Source organism: Ascaphus truei, chromosome 5 (genome assembly GCF_040206685.1).
Source record: "Ascaphus truei isolate aAscTru1 chromosome 5, aAscTru1.hap1, whole genome shotgun sequence".
NCBI lineage: Eukaryota > Metazoa > Chordata > Amphibia > Anura > Ascaphidae > Ascaphus > Ascaphus truei.
Window position 1 is genome coordinate 290,380,593 of NC_134487.1, and position 17,857 is coordinate 290,398,449.

General features: G+C 41.7%; 1 protein-coding gene across 2 annotated transcripts in view; it reads right to left on the reverse strand.

The window, feature by feature from the left end:
• Positions 1-659: 659 nt before the first annotated feature.
• The window catches only part of PTN (pleiotrophin), a 78,496-nt gene continuing 61,298 nt past the window's right edge, over positions 660-17,857 (reverse strand). For both annotated transcript variants that reach the window (XM_075602592.1, XM_075602591.1), the window contains exon 5: positions 660-1,763. In XM_075602592.1, the coding sequence (XP_075458707.1) occupies positions 1,711-1,763 (53 nt within the window). In that variant the 3' untranslated portion in view covers positions 660-1,710. The remainder of the gene's footprint in view (positions 1,764-17,857) is intronic.

Sequence of the window (17,857 nt, forward strand, 5' to 3'; positions counted from 1 at the left end):
GAGGGCCCCGCGCTCTTCCCCAAGGAATTTAAATATAAATGCCGGGGGAGGCGTGAGGCCTCTGTAACTCCCTTACCTGCGCGTCGCCATGGCAATGTGACATCACATGACCCGCGGCATCATTTGACGCCGGGTCCTTGGAGAGGGGGGGGGGTGCGAACGCTGTGGCTCTACTTTATACAGTACTTCTCAAACCTTTTCACACCATGGAACCAATTCTGTGGTAATAATTGGTGGGCGATTATTCTTACAATGTGTTCTGTTAATCTAGATAGATAGATACACAAAAACAAACACATACGCAAGATCTATATATCCAGTGGTCGACAAATCACCCAAAAATCTACTCGCCGAACAAAAAAAAATCTACTCGCCACCTAGTACCACACGTGTGCTGCTTGGGCCAATAGGAGCTCGCCACGATGTTAAATCCACTCGCCCGGGGCGTGCAAATGTATAGGTTTGTCGAACACTGTATATATCTATATAAAAAGATTTTTTTAACATACTGGAAGGGTGTATAAAATGTGCCTTTTTCTACTTATGACATGCTGATACTGAGGACAGACCTGATATATGAAATCCTAATTCCTCTCCCTGAATTTCTCAAGCGTGAGTTATTGTCCTACGTTTTTAACTTCCAGTGAAAAACACACCTGTTTGTTTATTAGTTTATTCAATGCCCTCATTCCACTAATCAAGTTCATCATACATAGACAATTCTGGATACACAATGCCCTTTACCATGTTAAAACAGCACCATTCTTTATAATATTGTCAGGCTCTGCTAATTCAGGCTGCAGTTAAGAGTGATTACGATCAAGCTTCTCTTATGACTTATCACTTGCACCTTGATGCAGTGCGGTGACCTCCTGCACTATCAATTTGCACCACTACAAATCTAAAGGAAATAATCCATATCTTGCACCTTATTTTTTGTTACGTTCTATTCATTGTTGTTTGTCTTACAAAACGCCAGGTCTCACTAGACGTAACCCTCTCTCAGCTAGGAAACGTTATCAACATGTTTCTTACATATGGCGCCAACCCCAATGGATGACATGTTAAATCATTGCTGGGAGTCAAGATTGTGAGAGCTTGTTACATAGGGGGTGTTTCCGATCGATACCAGTGCACCCTGTTTATGAAAGGAAAGGGATTTCAATGAGAGCCATTGGATTGTTTCCTATAATAACACTAGAGCCATAGTTTTGCGCTGGTTCTGCCCCAGTTTTTCAGCTGGGCATCTTCATTAAATAACCCTCATAGTGCATTTGGTATTTAAACTGTCATGGAATTCCCCTATTGTTGCAGGACTGATCACAAGGGCAAGGTGGGCGTAATATACATATCCCACCCCTTTGTTATACACCATTAGCGCAAAGGTCGTGTCTACTAAACGGCATCATAAACGCATGCGGATTGGACACTTCTGTTTTTGCATTTAGCTATATACACATCTAATGAAAGTAAATACCATCTCCTGTAAAGTCACCTAACACCGTGTTACGGTTAAAAAAACAAATTCCCCCAACCAAAACACACTACTGTGTACAAAGTAGCTCTCTCTCCCTCCCACTATCCTACAGCTGGGCTAGGAGATAACTTTAGAATAAAGGCCTAGGAAGAAATGAATTTGTTAAGCTATCCTGCTGCTGCTGCAGGTTCCTCTGGGTCTGGTCTGCTCACATTTCTCCAATCTCATCCCTCTCAGTCCAGCATCTTCTCCTGCTTTTTCCCTTCCTTTTTTTTCTTTTTGGATTCTGCAATAGAGAAAAGACAACGGTTTTCAAAAGGCTCAGACCCAAACATTGATGACATTTGCACCTGAAGTTGCCACTTGCGATACAAGGTTACAAAGGACGTATATTGTTATCGTAGCTGAAAATAAGTCTCCTCTTTTGTTTGGTCATTTCTGTGTGTCTCTAGGTCAATAATGAGGAATCAGGTATCTCAGCAGCTTCAAGGAATTCAGGTCACCAGCAGGAGAATAACAGTTCAATCGGCTTTCTAAGATGCTGGTCAGGTTATTCTGTTACAATGAAAACTCCTCCTTCTTTTATACCTTTTCATTATCTCATATGCTGTGACTTCATATGATTATACATTGATCGCATATTTCTTTTTACCATGTTTTTACCGTGTGAACTTCCTCTTTTTGCCAGATGTCCATTAACTCAGATGTCAAAAACAAACTTGGTTTTAACGAACTTGTTACTTCCTGATTTTCATCTACTCTTGCTAGCATAAGCCATTTGCTACATTCCCATCGACACACAAGAAAAGCAGGGGAGCAAATCCCCAAACAGCTAGTTCTCTAGAGTTAGTGGATGAGAATCATACAATATAACACTATTCATTAAATCAGTCTGGTTGACCAAGAGGTTTTTTGAAACAATGTGGAAGTACACTCAATGATACCCCTAGCTTGGAGAGAGACCCTTGATGTGTGGTCACTGACCGGGGAAGTGTGTCGGATGCCAATAGTGACACACTCCAGGCCCCCTCTCTATGTACAGTACACAGGGCTCACACTCCTGGGCTTGAAATTCCAAAGAGAGTATAAATCATTTTACTCACAAAGAGTGTTTGACAAAGCGCAATTACGTGCGAAACGCGTCAGAGTACACTCTGTGAGTTTATCTCACACACTTTTATTGTATTGCCAATGGCCAAATAAATCTTTTTTACTTGTTTTTTTGAGCGATTCAGCCTTATCATTTTTACAGCAGTGCACCGCCTAACTCTTCCCCTGCAGGATTCCATTTCCTGTACCAATTACCATCTTTTGATGGATCACACTTCATACATTACACTAAAGAGAGATCCTACAAGGGAATATTTAGGACTTATAAAAACACACCTCAATAAAGCCTTGGATATTGGAATCCTTTCCAGACCCGAATATGACTTTCAGCTGATTGAGACTCCCACTGTCCCTATTTTTTACTATATCCCCAAGATGCACAAATCACTCACATCCCCACCAGGACGTCCCATTATCTCAGGGATTAATTCCCTCACTTCTAATTTGTCTATATATGTTGATTTTTATTTACAATCACTTGTCACTACACTTCCCTCTCACTTAAAAGATACCACAATGGTTTTACAGGTCCTGAACGACTTTATTTGGCATGAAGATTATCGTTTGGCCACATTAGACGTTCAGGCCTTATATACGAGCATTCCTCACCAAAAAGGAGTAGAGGCAGTTAGGCACTTTTTGATGACACCACAAATTTTACCTATATCACAGATTGAATTTATCCTCACATCTATACAATTTATTTTGAGTCACTATTATTTTTTGTTCGATTCAATATATTTTTTACAAACCTTGGGGACGGCGATGGGAACTACATTTGCCCCATCGTTCGCCAATTTGTACATGGGACAATGGGAGTCTCTTGTGGTTGTTGGATGTCCTCCTCCACAGCTTAAACTGTGGAGGAGGTACATTGATGACATCATCATTGTCTGGGAGGGAAGTGAAGAGTCATATCTTGACTTCGTCTCTCTTCTGAATGTAAATGAATTTAATTTAAAATTCAGTGGTGAAAATAGTAATGTTAGCATTCACTTTCTTGATTTGGAGATTTACATTGAAGCTAATACAATTCAAACTAGAACCCACTTCAAAGTTACAAATGTTAATTCATATTTAGATCCCTTCAGTTGTCATGATAAAAGATGGGTTCAGAATATCCCGTTCAACCAGTTTTTGAGAATAAAAAGGAATGATTCAAGACCAAAGATTTCGATGAACAATCTTTATTCCTTAAAAAAAGATTTCTTGATAAAAAAATCACCTCTCTGCCCAATGTTTTTTCAATTCTAGGGAAATTTAACCAAATTTCGGGGTTCAAAATTAATCAGGCCAAGTCGGAAGCCCTCAATCTAAAATTACCTAAACCAGTGGAAAAACTAATTTGACTAAACTTTAACTTTAAATGGCAGCCCTCCACGATCAAATGCATAGGGGTATATATCACCAAAGACTACAAAGCCCTGTATAAGGCAAATTATCCCAGGTTGTTTAAGACTCTACGAGAGTATCTCAGGAGATGGGCGGAGTGTGGTATCTCCTGGATAGGTAGAATTCATAGCGTAAAAATGAATCTCCTTCCGCGGGTGCTATACCTTTTCCAGGCCCTCCCAATCCCTCTACCAAAAGATGAGATCCTCTCGCTACAGTCCGAAATAACGAAGTTTATCTGGAATAAAAAAGACCCAAGAATTAGAAAAGATATCTTGAGGAGGCCGACCTCAAGAGGAGGGTTGGGGGTGCCTTGCTTGCTTGCCTACTACGAAGCGGCCCAGTTAACGCAGATTCTGCAGTGGCACGATGACCCATCTCTCCGGAGGTGGGTGGAGCTGGAGGGAGAGTGCTGCGCACCCATGGAGCTGCGAAACCTGATTTGGCTACCCAAGATTAGCCGGTCCAGAATGTAAACATCTCTGCAGGCCATGTTGAGTTCTTTGAAGGTTTGGGAGGCCACCAAATTTAGATGTTCTCTTACAACACAAAACTCCTTGATGACCCCCATTTGGGGTAACCCGGACTTCGCTCCAGGCCTGGTTAGTTCTAATTTTTCAAAATGGATTCAGGCAGGGTATCTCCGACTAAATGATCTGGAAGGTAGAAAATTAGTCAAAACTTTTGACCATATCAAAGAGGAAAAAAATATCCCTAACGCTGAATTCTTTAGATACCTACAGATCAGGGCATTCTATAACAAGGCCCCTATTCGGCCCCAGAGAACAAATTTTGAGCAGCTGTGTTCAAGAGGAACGGACACGAGAGGACTAACCTCTAGAATGTACAAGGAAGTTATCTGCCCCGAGACAGAAGACAAGCCCAGACTTAGCTATATCAGACAGTGGGAAGCGGACTTAGGGGAGACACTAGAGGACGAGGACTGGGATAGGATCCTGCAGGCAGCAGCTAAAAGCTCTATCTGTACCACGTTAAAGGAGAACGCATATAAAGTCCTGATGCGCTGGTACTACACCCCAACAAAACTATCTAAATTTGTTAGCGGCTATTCTCCGCTTTGCCCCAAGCATTGTGGAGAAAGAGCGGACCTGCGCCACATGCTATGGTCATGCACGAAGGTGGCTCCGATTTGGGCGGAAATTAAGGAGTGGCTACAGCGGTTTGATTGGGGTGGAGATCCCCCTTTACCCGTGGCTGTTCCTATTGGGCAGGCGGGTCCGGGGGCTCTCGAACGCAACGCATAAATTAATTACACATTTTGCCACTGCCACCAGATGTGAGATCGCAGCATTGTGGAAGCAACCAGATATCCCAATTATACCCAAAATCAGAAACAGAATTTGGTTTGTTTGCCGGATGGAACAGTTGACAAGTTTGGTCAACGACTCCGGCACAAAGTTCCTAAAAGTCTGGTCACCATGGCTAGCGCAGACAGATATCCCTGGGGTGGACAGTACCACTATATTGCAATAATAGCTAAAACATGCGTACTCCGGTGACCAAACAGATCCAGGACCGTAGGGATCTACTACGATGGACTGTAAGCTGGGAACCACAGAGGCGGGGTCTCTCCGAGTGGTGGAGACATAGGCCATTATCATTAGAAGGGAATTCGCGAATATACAGGAAAAGCGGGTAGGTGAAACAGCAGCTCCCATCAACGAGGTCGCCCCCTCCACATCCCCCACCCCCTCCCCTCCCCTCCCCAGCTTCCCCGAGATCCTGTCTCCCTGTCTGTCTTGTGAGTGTTGTCGGTCAGTTTCTTGTTTTTGGCGGCGGGTGGAGAAGAAAATACGGTGGTCTTTTGTTAGCCAATGGGCTGTGTTACCATATATGTAATGTATCATCCAATAAAATCAAAGTTATAAAAAAAATATATATATATATATATATATATAATGAGGACTTGATAGATTCCTCATTAGCAAGGACGGAAAAAATCCAACGGGAATCTTTGCTCAAATATCATCATGAAAAAGTAAAAGGGGATAATGAGAAAAAGGATGTGATACCTCCTTTCATTACTCAATTCAGTGGGATGCATATTAATGTTAAAAAAGTGTTACGTAAACATTGGAGTGTACTTAGAATGGACCCCATATTGGGACCCCATTTTAAATCACAACCTGGTATAGTATTTAAGCGTGCACCTAATTTGAAAAGCCTACTGGCTCCAAGTCAGGTTGTAAGAAACAACAAATCCTCTGGTGATATGAAAACACGCCTAGGGATTGTAGGCACATATAAGTGCGGCAAATGCAAGGCGTGCAATCATATCACAAAAGACAAATCTGTTGCGTCTTTCGCCACCAATCATGTTTATAACACTAAAAATGTCATTAATTGTCTTACCACGCACGTGGTCTATGTTTTACAGTGTAGTTGTAACTTACAGTACATTGGTAAGACCAAGAGACCATTTAAAATGCGTATGTTGGAACACTTGAGAAATGTTAAAAACATACCAAAAACTTTAGCGAAAGGTGTGCCCCTTACTCCCCTATTAAAGCACTTTAAAGAAGTTCATAACAATGACCCCAACTGTATCTGATTTAAGGGACTGGAATGTGTACCATTCAATATTAGACAAGGTAATAGAGATCTTAACCTATTAAAACGAGAACAATATTGGATTTACACATTTCAAACTAGGTACCCCAATGGTTTTAATGAGTTAATTGAACTTACTCCGTTTCTGAAATGAATATGTAATATGAATGTAATGTTTATGTAGTAACTTTATTATGTTTACTGTATAGGCTTTTCTTTGTGATCATAAATTTATTCAGGTATATGTTATAGACTAGGCATGTTTGGTATATAACATGCTTTATATCTAAAGTTCAGTAGTGAATGAGTTAATCAACAAACATTCCAGTGATCTCTTTTGGATGTAATGTCTGCATTGTTGATATTGTATATATATGTTGTTCTAACTGATCTCTTGCTCTATTCTAGCCGATTTTGGTAAGAACTGCTGCCCTTATGGGGTTACAGATACCCTTCGGGAGGACACATACGTATGGCACCCAATATGTTCTAATTCCGACAAGAGGGATGGGGTGCAGTGTGGCCCAGAGTGGTTCCACAGAGGGGACGGGGCCCTTACTCCATCAGGCACTTACTTATATATGGACCAATGGTTCATATCTATGGATGCTTACAAAGTGGTTTGCATCAGCTCCAGAACTGGTACCTTATTTGATAGGCCAGAACAAATACACTTCATACACGTCAATGGGACCAGCCGCTTCCAAAAACGTACACGCATGGGATCAGGCTCTTCCAAAAACCGTACACTTCTTTGGAATTAGCCTCTTCCAAAAACGTACATGATAATGGGATCAGCCTCTTCCAAAAAACGTACACTTCAATGCGACCAACTTCATCCAAAAATGTTACACCTCAATGGAAGTAGCCTCGTAAAAAAAAAAAAAAAAACAACCACGGGATCACACTCTTGAAAAAAAGAAGTAAATCAATAAGTTGCAAGTTACGCTAAAAAAATTTATGAGTGGAACAGAGTATTTTCAATGTGGGTCCAAAAATAATGTGAACACTTTCGCACCTGTCAATTATTTTCATACAGTGTGTTCAGGGTAGTCTAATCCTTTGGCTTTTAATCCTATCCAAAGGCATTTGGGGATTTGTAGTCTTGTCTTTCTAAATCTGAAGAAAAGAACTACAATTCCCTGACTACCAAGGGATGAGAGTTTACAAAGCCAAGGCCGGACTAAACAGCCCCGTAAATGTAGAGTTTGTTGACAGGTATGCACATGAGGGAACACTTTTCTGTACTGTTTTTAGTGATTCATAGAGTGTGACGGAGTGAAGTGAATAAAGGCCCAGAGAGAGGGAAGAACTGAGCCACAAAGAATAATCTGGGGCCTTTAACAGGGTGACTCCACTTTGAATTCAGGATACTGTGTCACTCATCATTGTGATGCTATGCAAGGAAGGGAACAGCAGGCAGCCAACGGAAAAACCAGGTCACGGCTCACAGAGCAGGAGGAAGCGTTGGCTTGTGTGTTTGTGGGGGGTTTCTGTTTTGTCTTTCTACCCTCCTTTCTCTTTTCCATTGTTCTGCTTTTCTGGCAGTTCATGAATGTTTTTCCGTGGCTTAAGGTCCCCTCGCTCTAGGAGGAATTTGTTTCCCTTCCAAAGCTTTCTGGGAACAGTATGGCTGAGAAGATATTAACTCCTTTGACAGAATGTGGACTACTGGTGCTCTGGGTTGCTTAGCAATAGCAACATGGGTCTGTTTTGGCTGCCATTTTGTTTTGGACCCCACACCACAGCTAATAAATATATTGAAAAGCTGAAACTCATTGAACAAAGCTTTAAAATACTGATGATGTAGGTGGGGTAGTTTGATTTGAACTGGCACGTTTCCCTCTACTGCTGGATGGCCTTGCAAACAGTATCTACATGGTATTTTTCTCTAATGCCTTTCACTACAAACACCTATGCCCCATATCACTAGTGCACCAAGCTTGTTCAGCTAAGCTGTGTGTATATGGAAGTCTATGTTCTTGTTTAATATTTGTGATTGGGAGTCCTTCCTTAGCAAAGTAGACTTGAAGTTCATTTCCAACAAAACATTTTACACAGACTAATGATAGAAATGTCTCTGTGGGACCCAAATGCTTATGACAAACAGGTATACGCATACCACATTCCTACAGGCCCGATTTACATCTTGTGACCATCCATGAATAGGGTCAGGGTTACCATATTTCAGTTCCCAAAAAAGAAGGACACTCGATCATGAAATGGTAATATCCATTACAGCCATTTTGTGAAGGAGCACAAAACAAACACAATGGCCACTGTGTAAAGACACTGACACACTGACCCTTGCAAAGAGACACTGGCGCCTACACAGACAAGATTTGGGCATCACTGCTCCCTCACAATCATCCACACATCCAGTGGATGCCGTGTAAGGACAACTCCAGCTCCCCTTCCCCACAAAACCAAGGCAGTACTACTACAGAGTGGGGCTGCAGCCTAACCCACTTTCCAGGTATATATAAAGCACCAGTCCAAAATAATTACAGTTGTACGGTAATAACAGGTGCCCTATGTATCTCCAGGTCACTATGCATGGCATGCAGGTCTCAGGGACCAGGGATTTGGCACATGGCCAAAATATCTTCCTCTGCAGCTTCTTAGGCGGCCAGAGCAGTCAAGGAAGGAGCGTGTACAAATAAGTATCACACTGATTCCCAGACAGGAACCCAGTTTGTCCAAAATCAATGCAGGATTTCCCTATCTACGCTTCAGGGACAGAGAGATGCTAAAAGGGTTAAACCAATCGACCAGTACAAAACCAGTAAATAAAAAGGACTGATCACTATCACACGGGTGACCTGGGGATGAGCCGGCAGCAATGTAAAGACAATTATATGGATAAGTGTGCATGGTGACAGAGGATTGTGGGACTTGATATATATTAGTAATTGGAACTGATGAAAACAAACAAAGGATTAGTGTCTGGGGTCTAACACAGGAAGGATAGAAGAAGGTTTCAAATGTTAGATATGGATAGTATCACAGAATATTGCTATAAATAATGCCCTATTCATTTTCAAAGCATGTGGTCACAAGAACCTGCCCCTTTCACTGCTTTCCAATGCATTGCAGACAGTTCTGACAATGAAGAAGTTAAAGTGGTTTTAATCACAATATCCCATTCGCCTTTTGTTTATCTAATGATATGTCCACAATGGTTTCATTTCTAAAACAATTTCAAATCAGGTGTTTAAATTCATGGACCGTACAAACCGTGCCCCTTGAAATATTGTATTAATAAAATCTCACTGCAACAATCTCCGTCCATTATCAAGCGTCTGGCTAAACAGCATATGGATCCCAGAATGGTATTATATCTACAACATGTCACAATGCTGCTGCCAGCATCAGTTCAGTGAATGCTCCATCTTAGCTCTGTGAAGGATGTGCAGTACAATAAGCCATTGTTCCATCCCCAGAGATACTACAGGCCATCAGCACAAAACACATTTTGTCTCTGCCTAGCACTACCAGGAAAGAAATAAAGCAGCTGGTTGCTCTCTTCACATCCAGAATGGTTCATACGGAAACCCCGAGGGGCCCCATGGGTTTCTTACCTTGTTTCTCCAGAAACAAGACACCGGAATACTTCTAAGAACTGTAACCGTGTCAGGGGAAGATTATAACAGGTGGACGGAGGCTTCATGTACACGGGAGTAACCGCACGATCCAATTTAGATGTAATCTTATTAACCCCTCATATAAACGTTGCAGCCCTCCTCAACATTAGACGTTGGCAGAACACTTGCCCGAATCTGGGAACGTGGTAAATGTCGGACCTTAACCACTTGCCAAAAAAGTTAAAGATTTCTGAGTTTCTCAAAAGTCTCTGAAAAGTAATTTAACCACCTGGAACTCTCTATTTAATAATAATAATATGTTCTTATATAGTGCTGCTAGAGTTACGCAGCGCCTTACAGAGACATTTTGTCGGCACAGGTCCCTGCCCTGTGGAGCTTACAATCTATGCTTTTGGTGCCTGAGGCACAGGGAGATAAAGTGACTTGCCCAAGGTAAAAAGGAGCTGACACTGGGAATTGAACCAGGCTCCTGTACTTCAAACTCAGTGCCAGTCAATGTCGTTACTCACTGAGCCGCTCCCTCTCCCCAGTTTCACTAAGCGTGCGGAAATAATGTTGTATCAAATGTAAGCAGTTTTTCAATATAATCAGCTGCATTTTTAGTGTCTTTGGGAGTTCATTTTTTCCCCATTCGTAGCAGGGCCCATAGAAAGCAGAATATATGACTGTTAACGGGTTTCTTGTCATTCACCTGCTTAGTACCTTTCAAAGCATCAAGGGATCTAGGAGGGAACATTTAGGAGTTATTTACAAAAAAGTCTCCCGGCTGCAAATAAACTTTATTTAATGTGCTTCAAAGATATCTGTTTGTAGTTTATTCATTTGGGGGGATAGAACAAAATGGCTGCTTTTATCTATGTAGGGGAAAAAAATATTCAATTTGACCATGAATAGCACAAGTCATAAGGAAAAATATAACAACAAAGTTTAAAGAAAAACATTCAATACGCCACAAGTATTTCAGGTGAACTTTGCATCCCTGCGTTTTTCCCAGAGAATATCTTCTGGAAGGAGTCCTCCCTAAGAAAATTGAGTGTAGATATGTATTATTATACAGTACAACCTGTTGTACTGTACACAGTATTACTAAAACCCAGCAGTATGGTGTCATGCCCACTCTTTGCTCTGTTTTCCCATCCTACGACCACCCCCTCTCCCCCCACATAAGCCATCTTGCCTGGCTGAGTGTGTCCAGGGAATAATGCAGCTATTGTTCTCAGCCAGTGGAATGGACATCATGAGAAGGCAGCTATGTGTTGCTCTATCATGCCTACTGAAAGTCTGAAGATTGTATCTGCTCTGAGACACTGCTCCCCTTTTTCCCCCTCATCCACTATGGCTGTTTTTTCTGGGACTGTTTTGAACCCCCCCTCCTCCTCCTCCTCCCTCTTCTTTACACTTATATCAAAATACACCAGGGGATTGGAGAAATAAGAAGCAGAGGCGGCACTGTGAAGCCCTCTCTGATATAAGGGAAGTAGGGTGATGGATGGAAGCCACGGGGGATACAGGATAGATTAGCTTCTTTGAGCCAAGACCTCTTCCCGAAAGTGATTTACCTCACTTTTAAAACATTAAAAACATTGCTCTTAGATATTAAATTGGTTATATACAGTGTGTGTGTGTGTGTGTGTGTGTGTATATTATATACACACACATACTGTATGTGTGTATATATATATATATACATTACACATTATGTGTGTAATATGTGTGTGTAATATATATGTGTGTGTAATATATGTGTGTGTTGTATGCACTATTCATACTCACAATATAATAACGGAGCGCTGCACACCAAGGGAAAAACACAAAAAGAAGTTGTCGACGACCAAATAAAATCGCTTAGTCAGGTTGCTATGCAACTAGAGAATCCATCACTTCATTTAGTCAAAGCAGAGACAATGTTGCACACGCACACCTGTATTCTCCAAAAGTTATTTTATGGCATTTAACAAAAGCATTTCACATCAAAGTATTTCTTTGTACAACATAAACAAATGAAAAATATATTCTCTACGGCGCTGCGTAGGAACCTTCTCTCGTACTTTGGATGATCACCTCCGGAGGCCGTTAAACCCACTCTTAAAGTGCTGGACAGGAAAAGACGAGCAGCTCGGAGGAGAAGTAATTGAGTCAGACACCAGTGAGCGTTGTCAAAAACCTCTCCTGTTTATTAATAGTTTACAGTCAGGTTATATAGGCGAGCGAGCGTAGAAAAAACACGTATACTGCACCGACACACTTTATTCGAGCAAATACCCGGTATGTACCTGGCAGATACCTGGAATGCGCCGCTCCTCACCTCTGACAAGCCCCGTTGCATTTGCCTTCCCAGCCTGGGTTCATGCCTGGCTGATGGGCGGCTGATCTGTTAAATGATAATGATTAGGATTTAATAGGCTGCAATGCTTCGCGTGTCTACCAGATGGCATAAATTCATGAATTGTAATGCAGTATATATATATATATACTGTGCAGTATTGCAGCCAACGGGAATAAAATGCTTCAATCCCTACCGGAAAATAACTCAATGCACTCGGGCAGAAAACAGTCACAAACCTCAATACACCCGGGTATACCCGAATTCGTGGGACTAGCCGAGCTCGAATAAAGTGTGTCGCCAGTGTACGTGAGAAACTTACTTCCCTTTATGTTTATCTAGAAAGTGACAGCTGGAAAGTTACGATTTGGGAACTAGTCTAGCTGCCCGATCATGGGGCAGTCTAGGAAGCGTCATAATTCTTGTTGTTAAGACATTCATTGTTCAGACATTGTTAAGACGTTTCATACATCCAGGCTAAGCACAGCTGACTAAACTTCCTGTTTCTACATGGTGAAATAGTCTGAACATACATAGTTCAGTAGTTCGGCCACCATTAAGTGGGTAAAAGTTCAGTTTAACATCTGACTCAAAAGCACAATGGCATAATGGCATAATGAGTATAAAATGGTTATATAGCAGTCAAAATGGAGTCCCCCCTTGATACACACATTATCAATCCCTCCTTTTGTCATAAAATGACAATCCCTAGGATACAGGGGTCTCGTACTGGATCTGAATATTATCATAATCCACTAAAGGTATCGGGACACTGGTGGTTGTAATTCTAGAGTTATATGTTACATTTGGGAAACTAGGAATAGGGGCATTAATGTCCAGTGAAGCATACGTGTGATTAACTGACTTAACAGAAGGCATAATCATTTTACATAAAGATGAACACATTAATTTGCAGCATGAAATAATAACAACTAATACTACAAACATGCAAGCGATAAATACCAGTCCCATAATAATTTTCTTTCCCAACTCTCCAATCCATGCGCCTAACCCAAAAGTCCAATCAAATTGATCGACTCTCCCAGCAATGTCTGCAACAAGACTTTTGATGTTGGCCATATGATTCTGCACAGACTTTGAATGATCAGATAGATTAAAACAGCACATTCCCTCAAAATCTTGACATCCATGCGCATGTTTAAGCAAAAGATAATCAATTGCTGCATGATTTTCTAAAATTGCTTTGAGTGTACCTTGTAAATCTACCATCAGTTCTTCTAGGTTCTGGGAGGTATGATTTAACCCCTTGGCTACAGCACATGCCAGTTTCTTGATAGTTTTTGCTGAATACACAGCCAACCCAGGTACTCCAACAAGGGAGACTGCTAGACTTAGAATGTCAGCATCTGATAGTAGAAGCACATGTGAATTGCATTCTTCAGTGACTGAAGCAGTGGATCGCTTAACTTTGGTTTGATGTGGGCCAGGTTCTACAGAGAACATCATTATCCCTAACCTGGTGAGAGTACATGGTCCCCCGGAGATGTTTCCTGGTATATATGTGTATGTAGTATTACCACAGGAAAACAACCATCCGACGGGAAGTTTAACAGAATATATATGACTTGGTGTGTTTATTGTGGGATTACAGCTCATAGTGTTATTGACGTTGAAACATCTATCACACAATATTTGGGTCATATTGGTGGATGTTGAGGGTGTCAATTGTACTTGTTTACATTTGCCTATTTTTTCAGGATTACATGTCATTTGATAACATATGTCACCCTGTGTTATATTCTGGGTCGTAATTTGTGTCATATTAGCCCACTTTTCACCAATACACTGGGGACAGTCACGACAGTATTCATATATAGAGAAATGCTGTCGCACATCATGATCTTCTGCCAAACTATCATTATTGCCTGTGCTAAACACTTTTAACAAAATCTCTACTGGTGTGGGTACTGCTATTAAACAGCTAGTGATTATGTCAGTTGTGCTGGTCATGTCGGCTAAATAGAAATGTGACATATTCAGTACCTCAACAGCCAAATGTTTCCAGATATTAGTTTTGACTTCTGTCAGAAATGAAGCCATACGTTTGGCTCGTGTGTAATGTTTTTCTGGCAGATTGGAGAAGTTAGACTGGACCTGTGGTACATGGGTTTCGCTTTCATCTTGTTCTCTGGAAAGGAGAGAAGAGATTTCACCTTCCCCAGAGGAAAAAGAGCTTTCTGGTGAACTGTGGTGAGGGCAGCAAACAGAGGTGCCAGTATGAGTCTTAACTAATTCTTTCACGCATATGTGGTAAATAACGCATACCAATAATATACATATGCTAAATATTGCGAGAAAGTGTATACATTTGAGCCGATTCTTCTGAAATCGTGTCTCTACTCCTTCATGGATTTGAAACCGTGTCTCTACTCCTTCGTTGATTTGATACGTGACGCGTGGATCCATGTTGATGATTCTTCAGTCAACACGGCTGTACGGGTCACTGCTAGGATCGTGGTTGGAAGTCCGTAGGGAGGCTCCGTCGTCCCTCCTTAACTCTTTCATTGCTGGCTTCTGCAGATGACTGAGACGTCACTGAAGCTGCCGGAGCAATGGTATCTTTATGTTTTTGTAAGGGCAATTGGCGAGGGGGTGATGGCATGTCGGAATGGGAAGATGATTCTGAACTTGAGTCTTCCTCTTCACCCTCCCTGGAGACAGGGGGTGAAACTCTTGTGGGGCTTAGGGCAGTGGGAAGCTGTCTGTTTGGGCTTCCTTTAAAGGAAGACATATCAGGCAAAGCCTCAGAGAGGAGTGCCACCTCTGATTCTGTATTATTTCTCAACTCCGTATATGTGGGTTGAGATGACTGGGGACAAAAATCATCATCATCCCACCTGTGTACGGGTGCGGGAGATTTGTGGTGAGTAGATGGATGCGTACCTGCAGCATAGTATGATAAAGCTGCCAATATGGTAGGATCCAAACTTGGATATAGTGGCACGGGTGTGTTAGGGGTGAACGGGGGTGATTGTAACATCACACAAGGCGGCGGCGGTGGGGGTAAAACAACTGGAGGTAAAAACTCCTGTGGGGGTGCATTAGGGGCTTGGGAATACACCATTGTAAGGTGCTTAGGCGGGGGTGGCCATAATGGCTCTTCAGATTTTGGGTTATTAATTTGTGTTGCCTCATCAATTTGAGGTGCCACTTTCACCCAAATGCGGCCACATAATGCCATATATTTCATGTCCCACTCGGGATCCGGCTGAAACCATAGCCATTCAGGATCACCAACCAAACATAAGCCCCTTATCATTGTCATATGGAATGGGGCAAAACTACCTTCCCTCGGAAAAGGATTGGAAGATTGCATTTTCTCAGACCAGCCAGCCATATTATCAACAAAAGGGTTAGAATAATAGTCGGCCGTGCAGGCACTCACATATTCTGTGGGTGTTTCTATGTCAGGGTTATATTGTCTGTTAATGATATGTGTAACAGTAGGTTTGGGCTTGGAAGGCTTACCATCTGTGTCAACAGTTCTCTCGCTATCTTGCTTAACATTTTTGCCTGGATTGTTATGTTTAGAATCATGTGTTTCCCTAGGGCATCGTTTACTATTTGAAATCCCCATCCTAACACAGTACAATTCTTACTTGACTAAAATATCCAGCAAACAAGCAAGCACAGCACAGTAAAAATATGAGCAACACAGCGTATTCTTATGCACTTATGCATTTATGCACTTCTATATATCTTATACTATATATATATAAAACATGCACATGCACAGTAATACAGTAATCTCCCCCCCCCCCCCAAAAAGAAAAAAATTCACTTTTCCACAGACACACTGTGTGTGTGTGTGTGTGTGTGTGTGTGTGTGTGTGTGTGTGTGTGTGTGTGTGTGTGTGTGTGTGTGTGTGTGTGTGTGTGTGTGTATTATCTACACACACATACAGTATGTGTGTGTATATATATATATATATATATATATATATATATATATATATATATATATATACATAATGTGTGTGTAATATATGTGTGTGTGTGTGTGTAATATATATGTGTGTGTAATATATGTGTGTGTGTGTTGTATGCACTATTCATACTCACAATATAATAACGGAGCGCTGCACACCAAGGGAAAAACACACAAAGAAGTCGTCGACAACCAAACAAAATCACTTAGTCAGGTTGCTATGCAACTAGAGAATCCATCACTTCATTTAGTCAAAGCAGAGACAATGTTGCACACGCACACCTGTATTCTCCAAAAGTTATTTTATGGCATTTAACAAAAGCATTTCACATCAAAGTATTTCTTTGTACAACATAAACAAACAAACAAACAAAAAAAGCACTAATACCGGCTAATCCTCAAGCTCCCCACCCCCCCCCTCCCAACTGGTCAGGTTTTCAGGACATCCCAGCTTCAGCACAGGTGGCTCACCTCGAAGACTGAGCCTCTGATTGAACAACATGCGCTGAAGCAGGGGCTACAGAGCCACCTGTGCTGATGCAGAGACTGATTGAGCCACCTGTGCTGAAGCAGGGACTAATTGAGCCACCTGTGCTGAAGCAGGGACCGATTGAGCTACTTGTGCTGAAGCAGGGATATCTTGAAAACCTGACCCATTAGGGGGGCTTGAGGACTGGGGTTGAGCCCCCCTGCACTAGTAGGTGTTTGAGTAGTCCATGAGAATACCCCTGCCAGTGGATGCCCCTGAGACATATGTTGCAGGCCCTTCCTCAGAGAGGACAGCACTGGAAGAATTGAATATGCATGGGAGAGATCCCCAGCTCATGTGCTGGGGAAACAAATAATGTGTCCTATTTAAACAGGACCTGGTACTCACAATACAAAATAGCATGTACACAGTGTAGTTTATTTTTTGGTCAACACTTTAGTCCTATAGCAGACTTTTATCAGGGCTCACTACTAATTACAAGCTCATTTGCCATGTCTCTGAGAGTACTTCTTTAAGAGGATCATTATTGAAGCAAATGCAGAAAGTAATTAAAATGGTAAGGATAGACACATTGGCCCTTTTCCACTAAATGCTGCTAAGCTTTTGGATGCCTTAACTCCCATTAACTTGACCCTTTCATAAATATGGGTCCATTGCTATAAAACAGGGAATATAAACTTCCATTCAGGTAGGATCAGTCATTCATGAACACACTGGCCCCATGTAAAGATATCACCTATTAGGGTGATCTTCCATTGACTTCCATTGGTACGGGGGAACTATTCTCAGGAAGAAAGAAGATGCAACTTAAGTGATTTATCAATGATTACTCTTAATAAATAAGGTGAATTGGTGAGTGTGTCCTGCAGGGAAGGTCAGCAGACGAGGTGAGCAAAAAGGGTTTTGGCCCATCCAGTATTTTCCAAGCAGTGCAATTCCA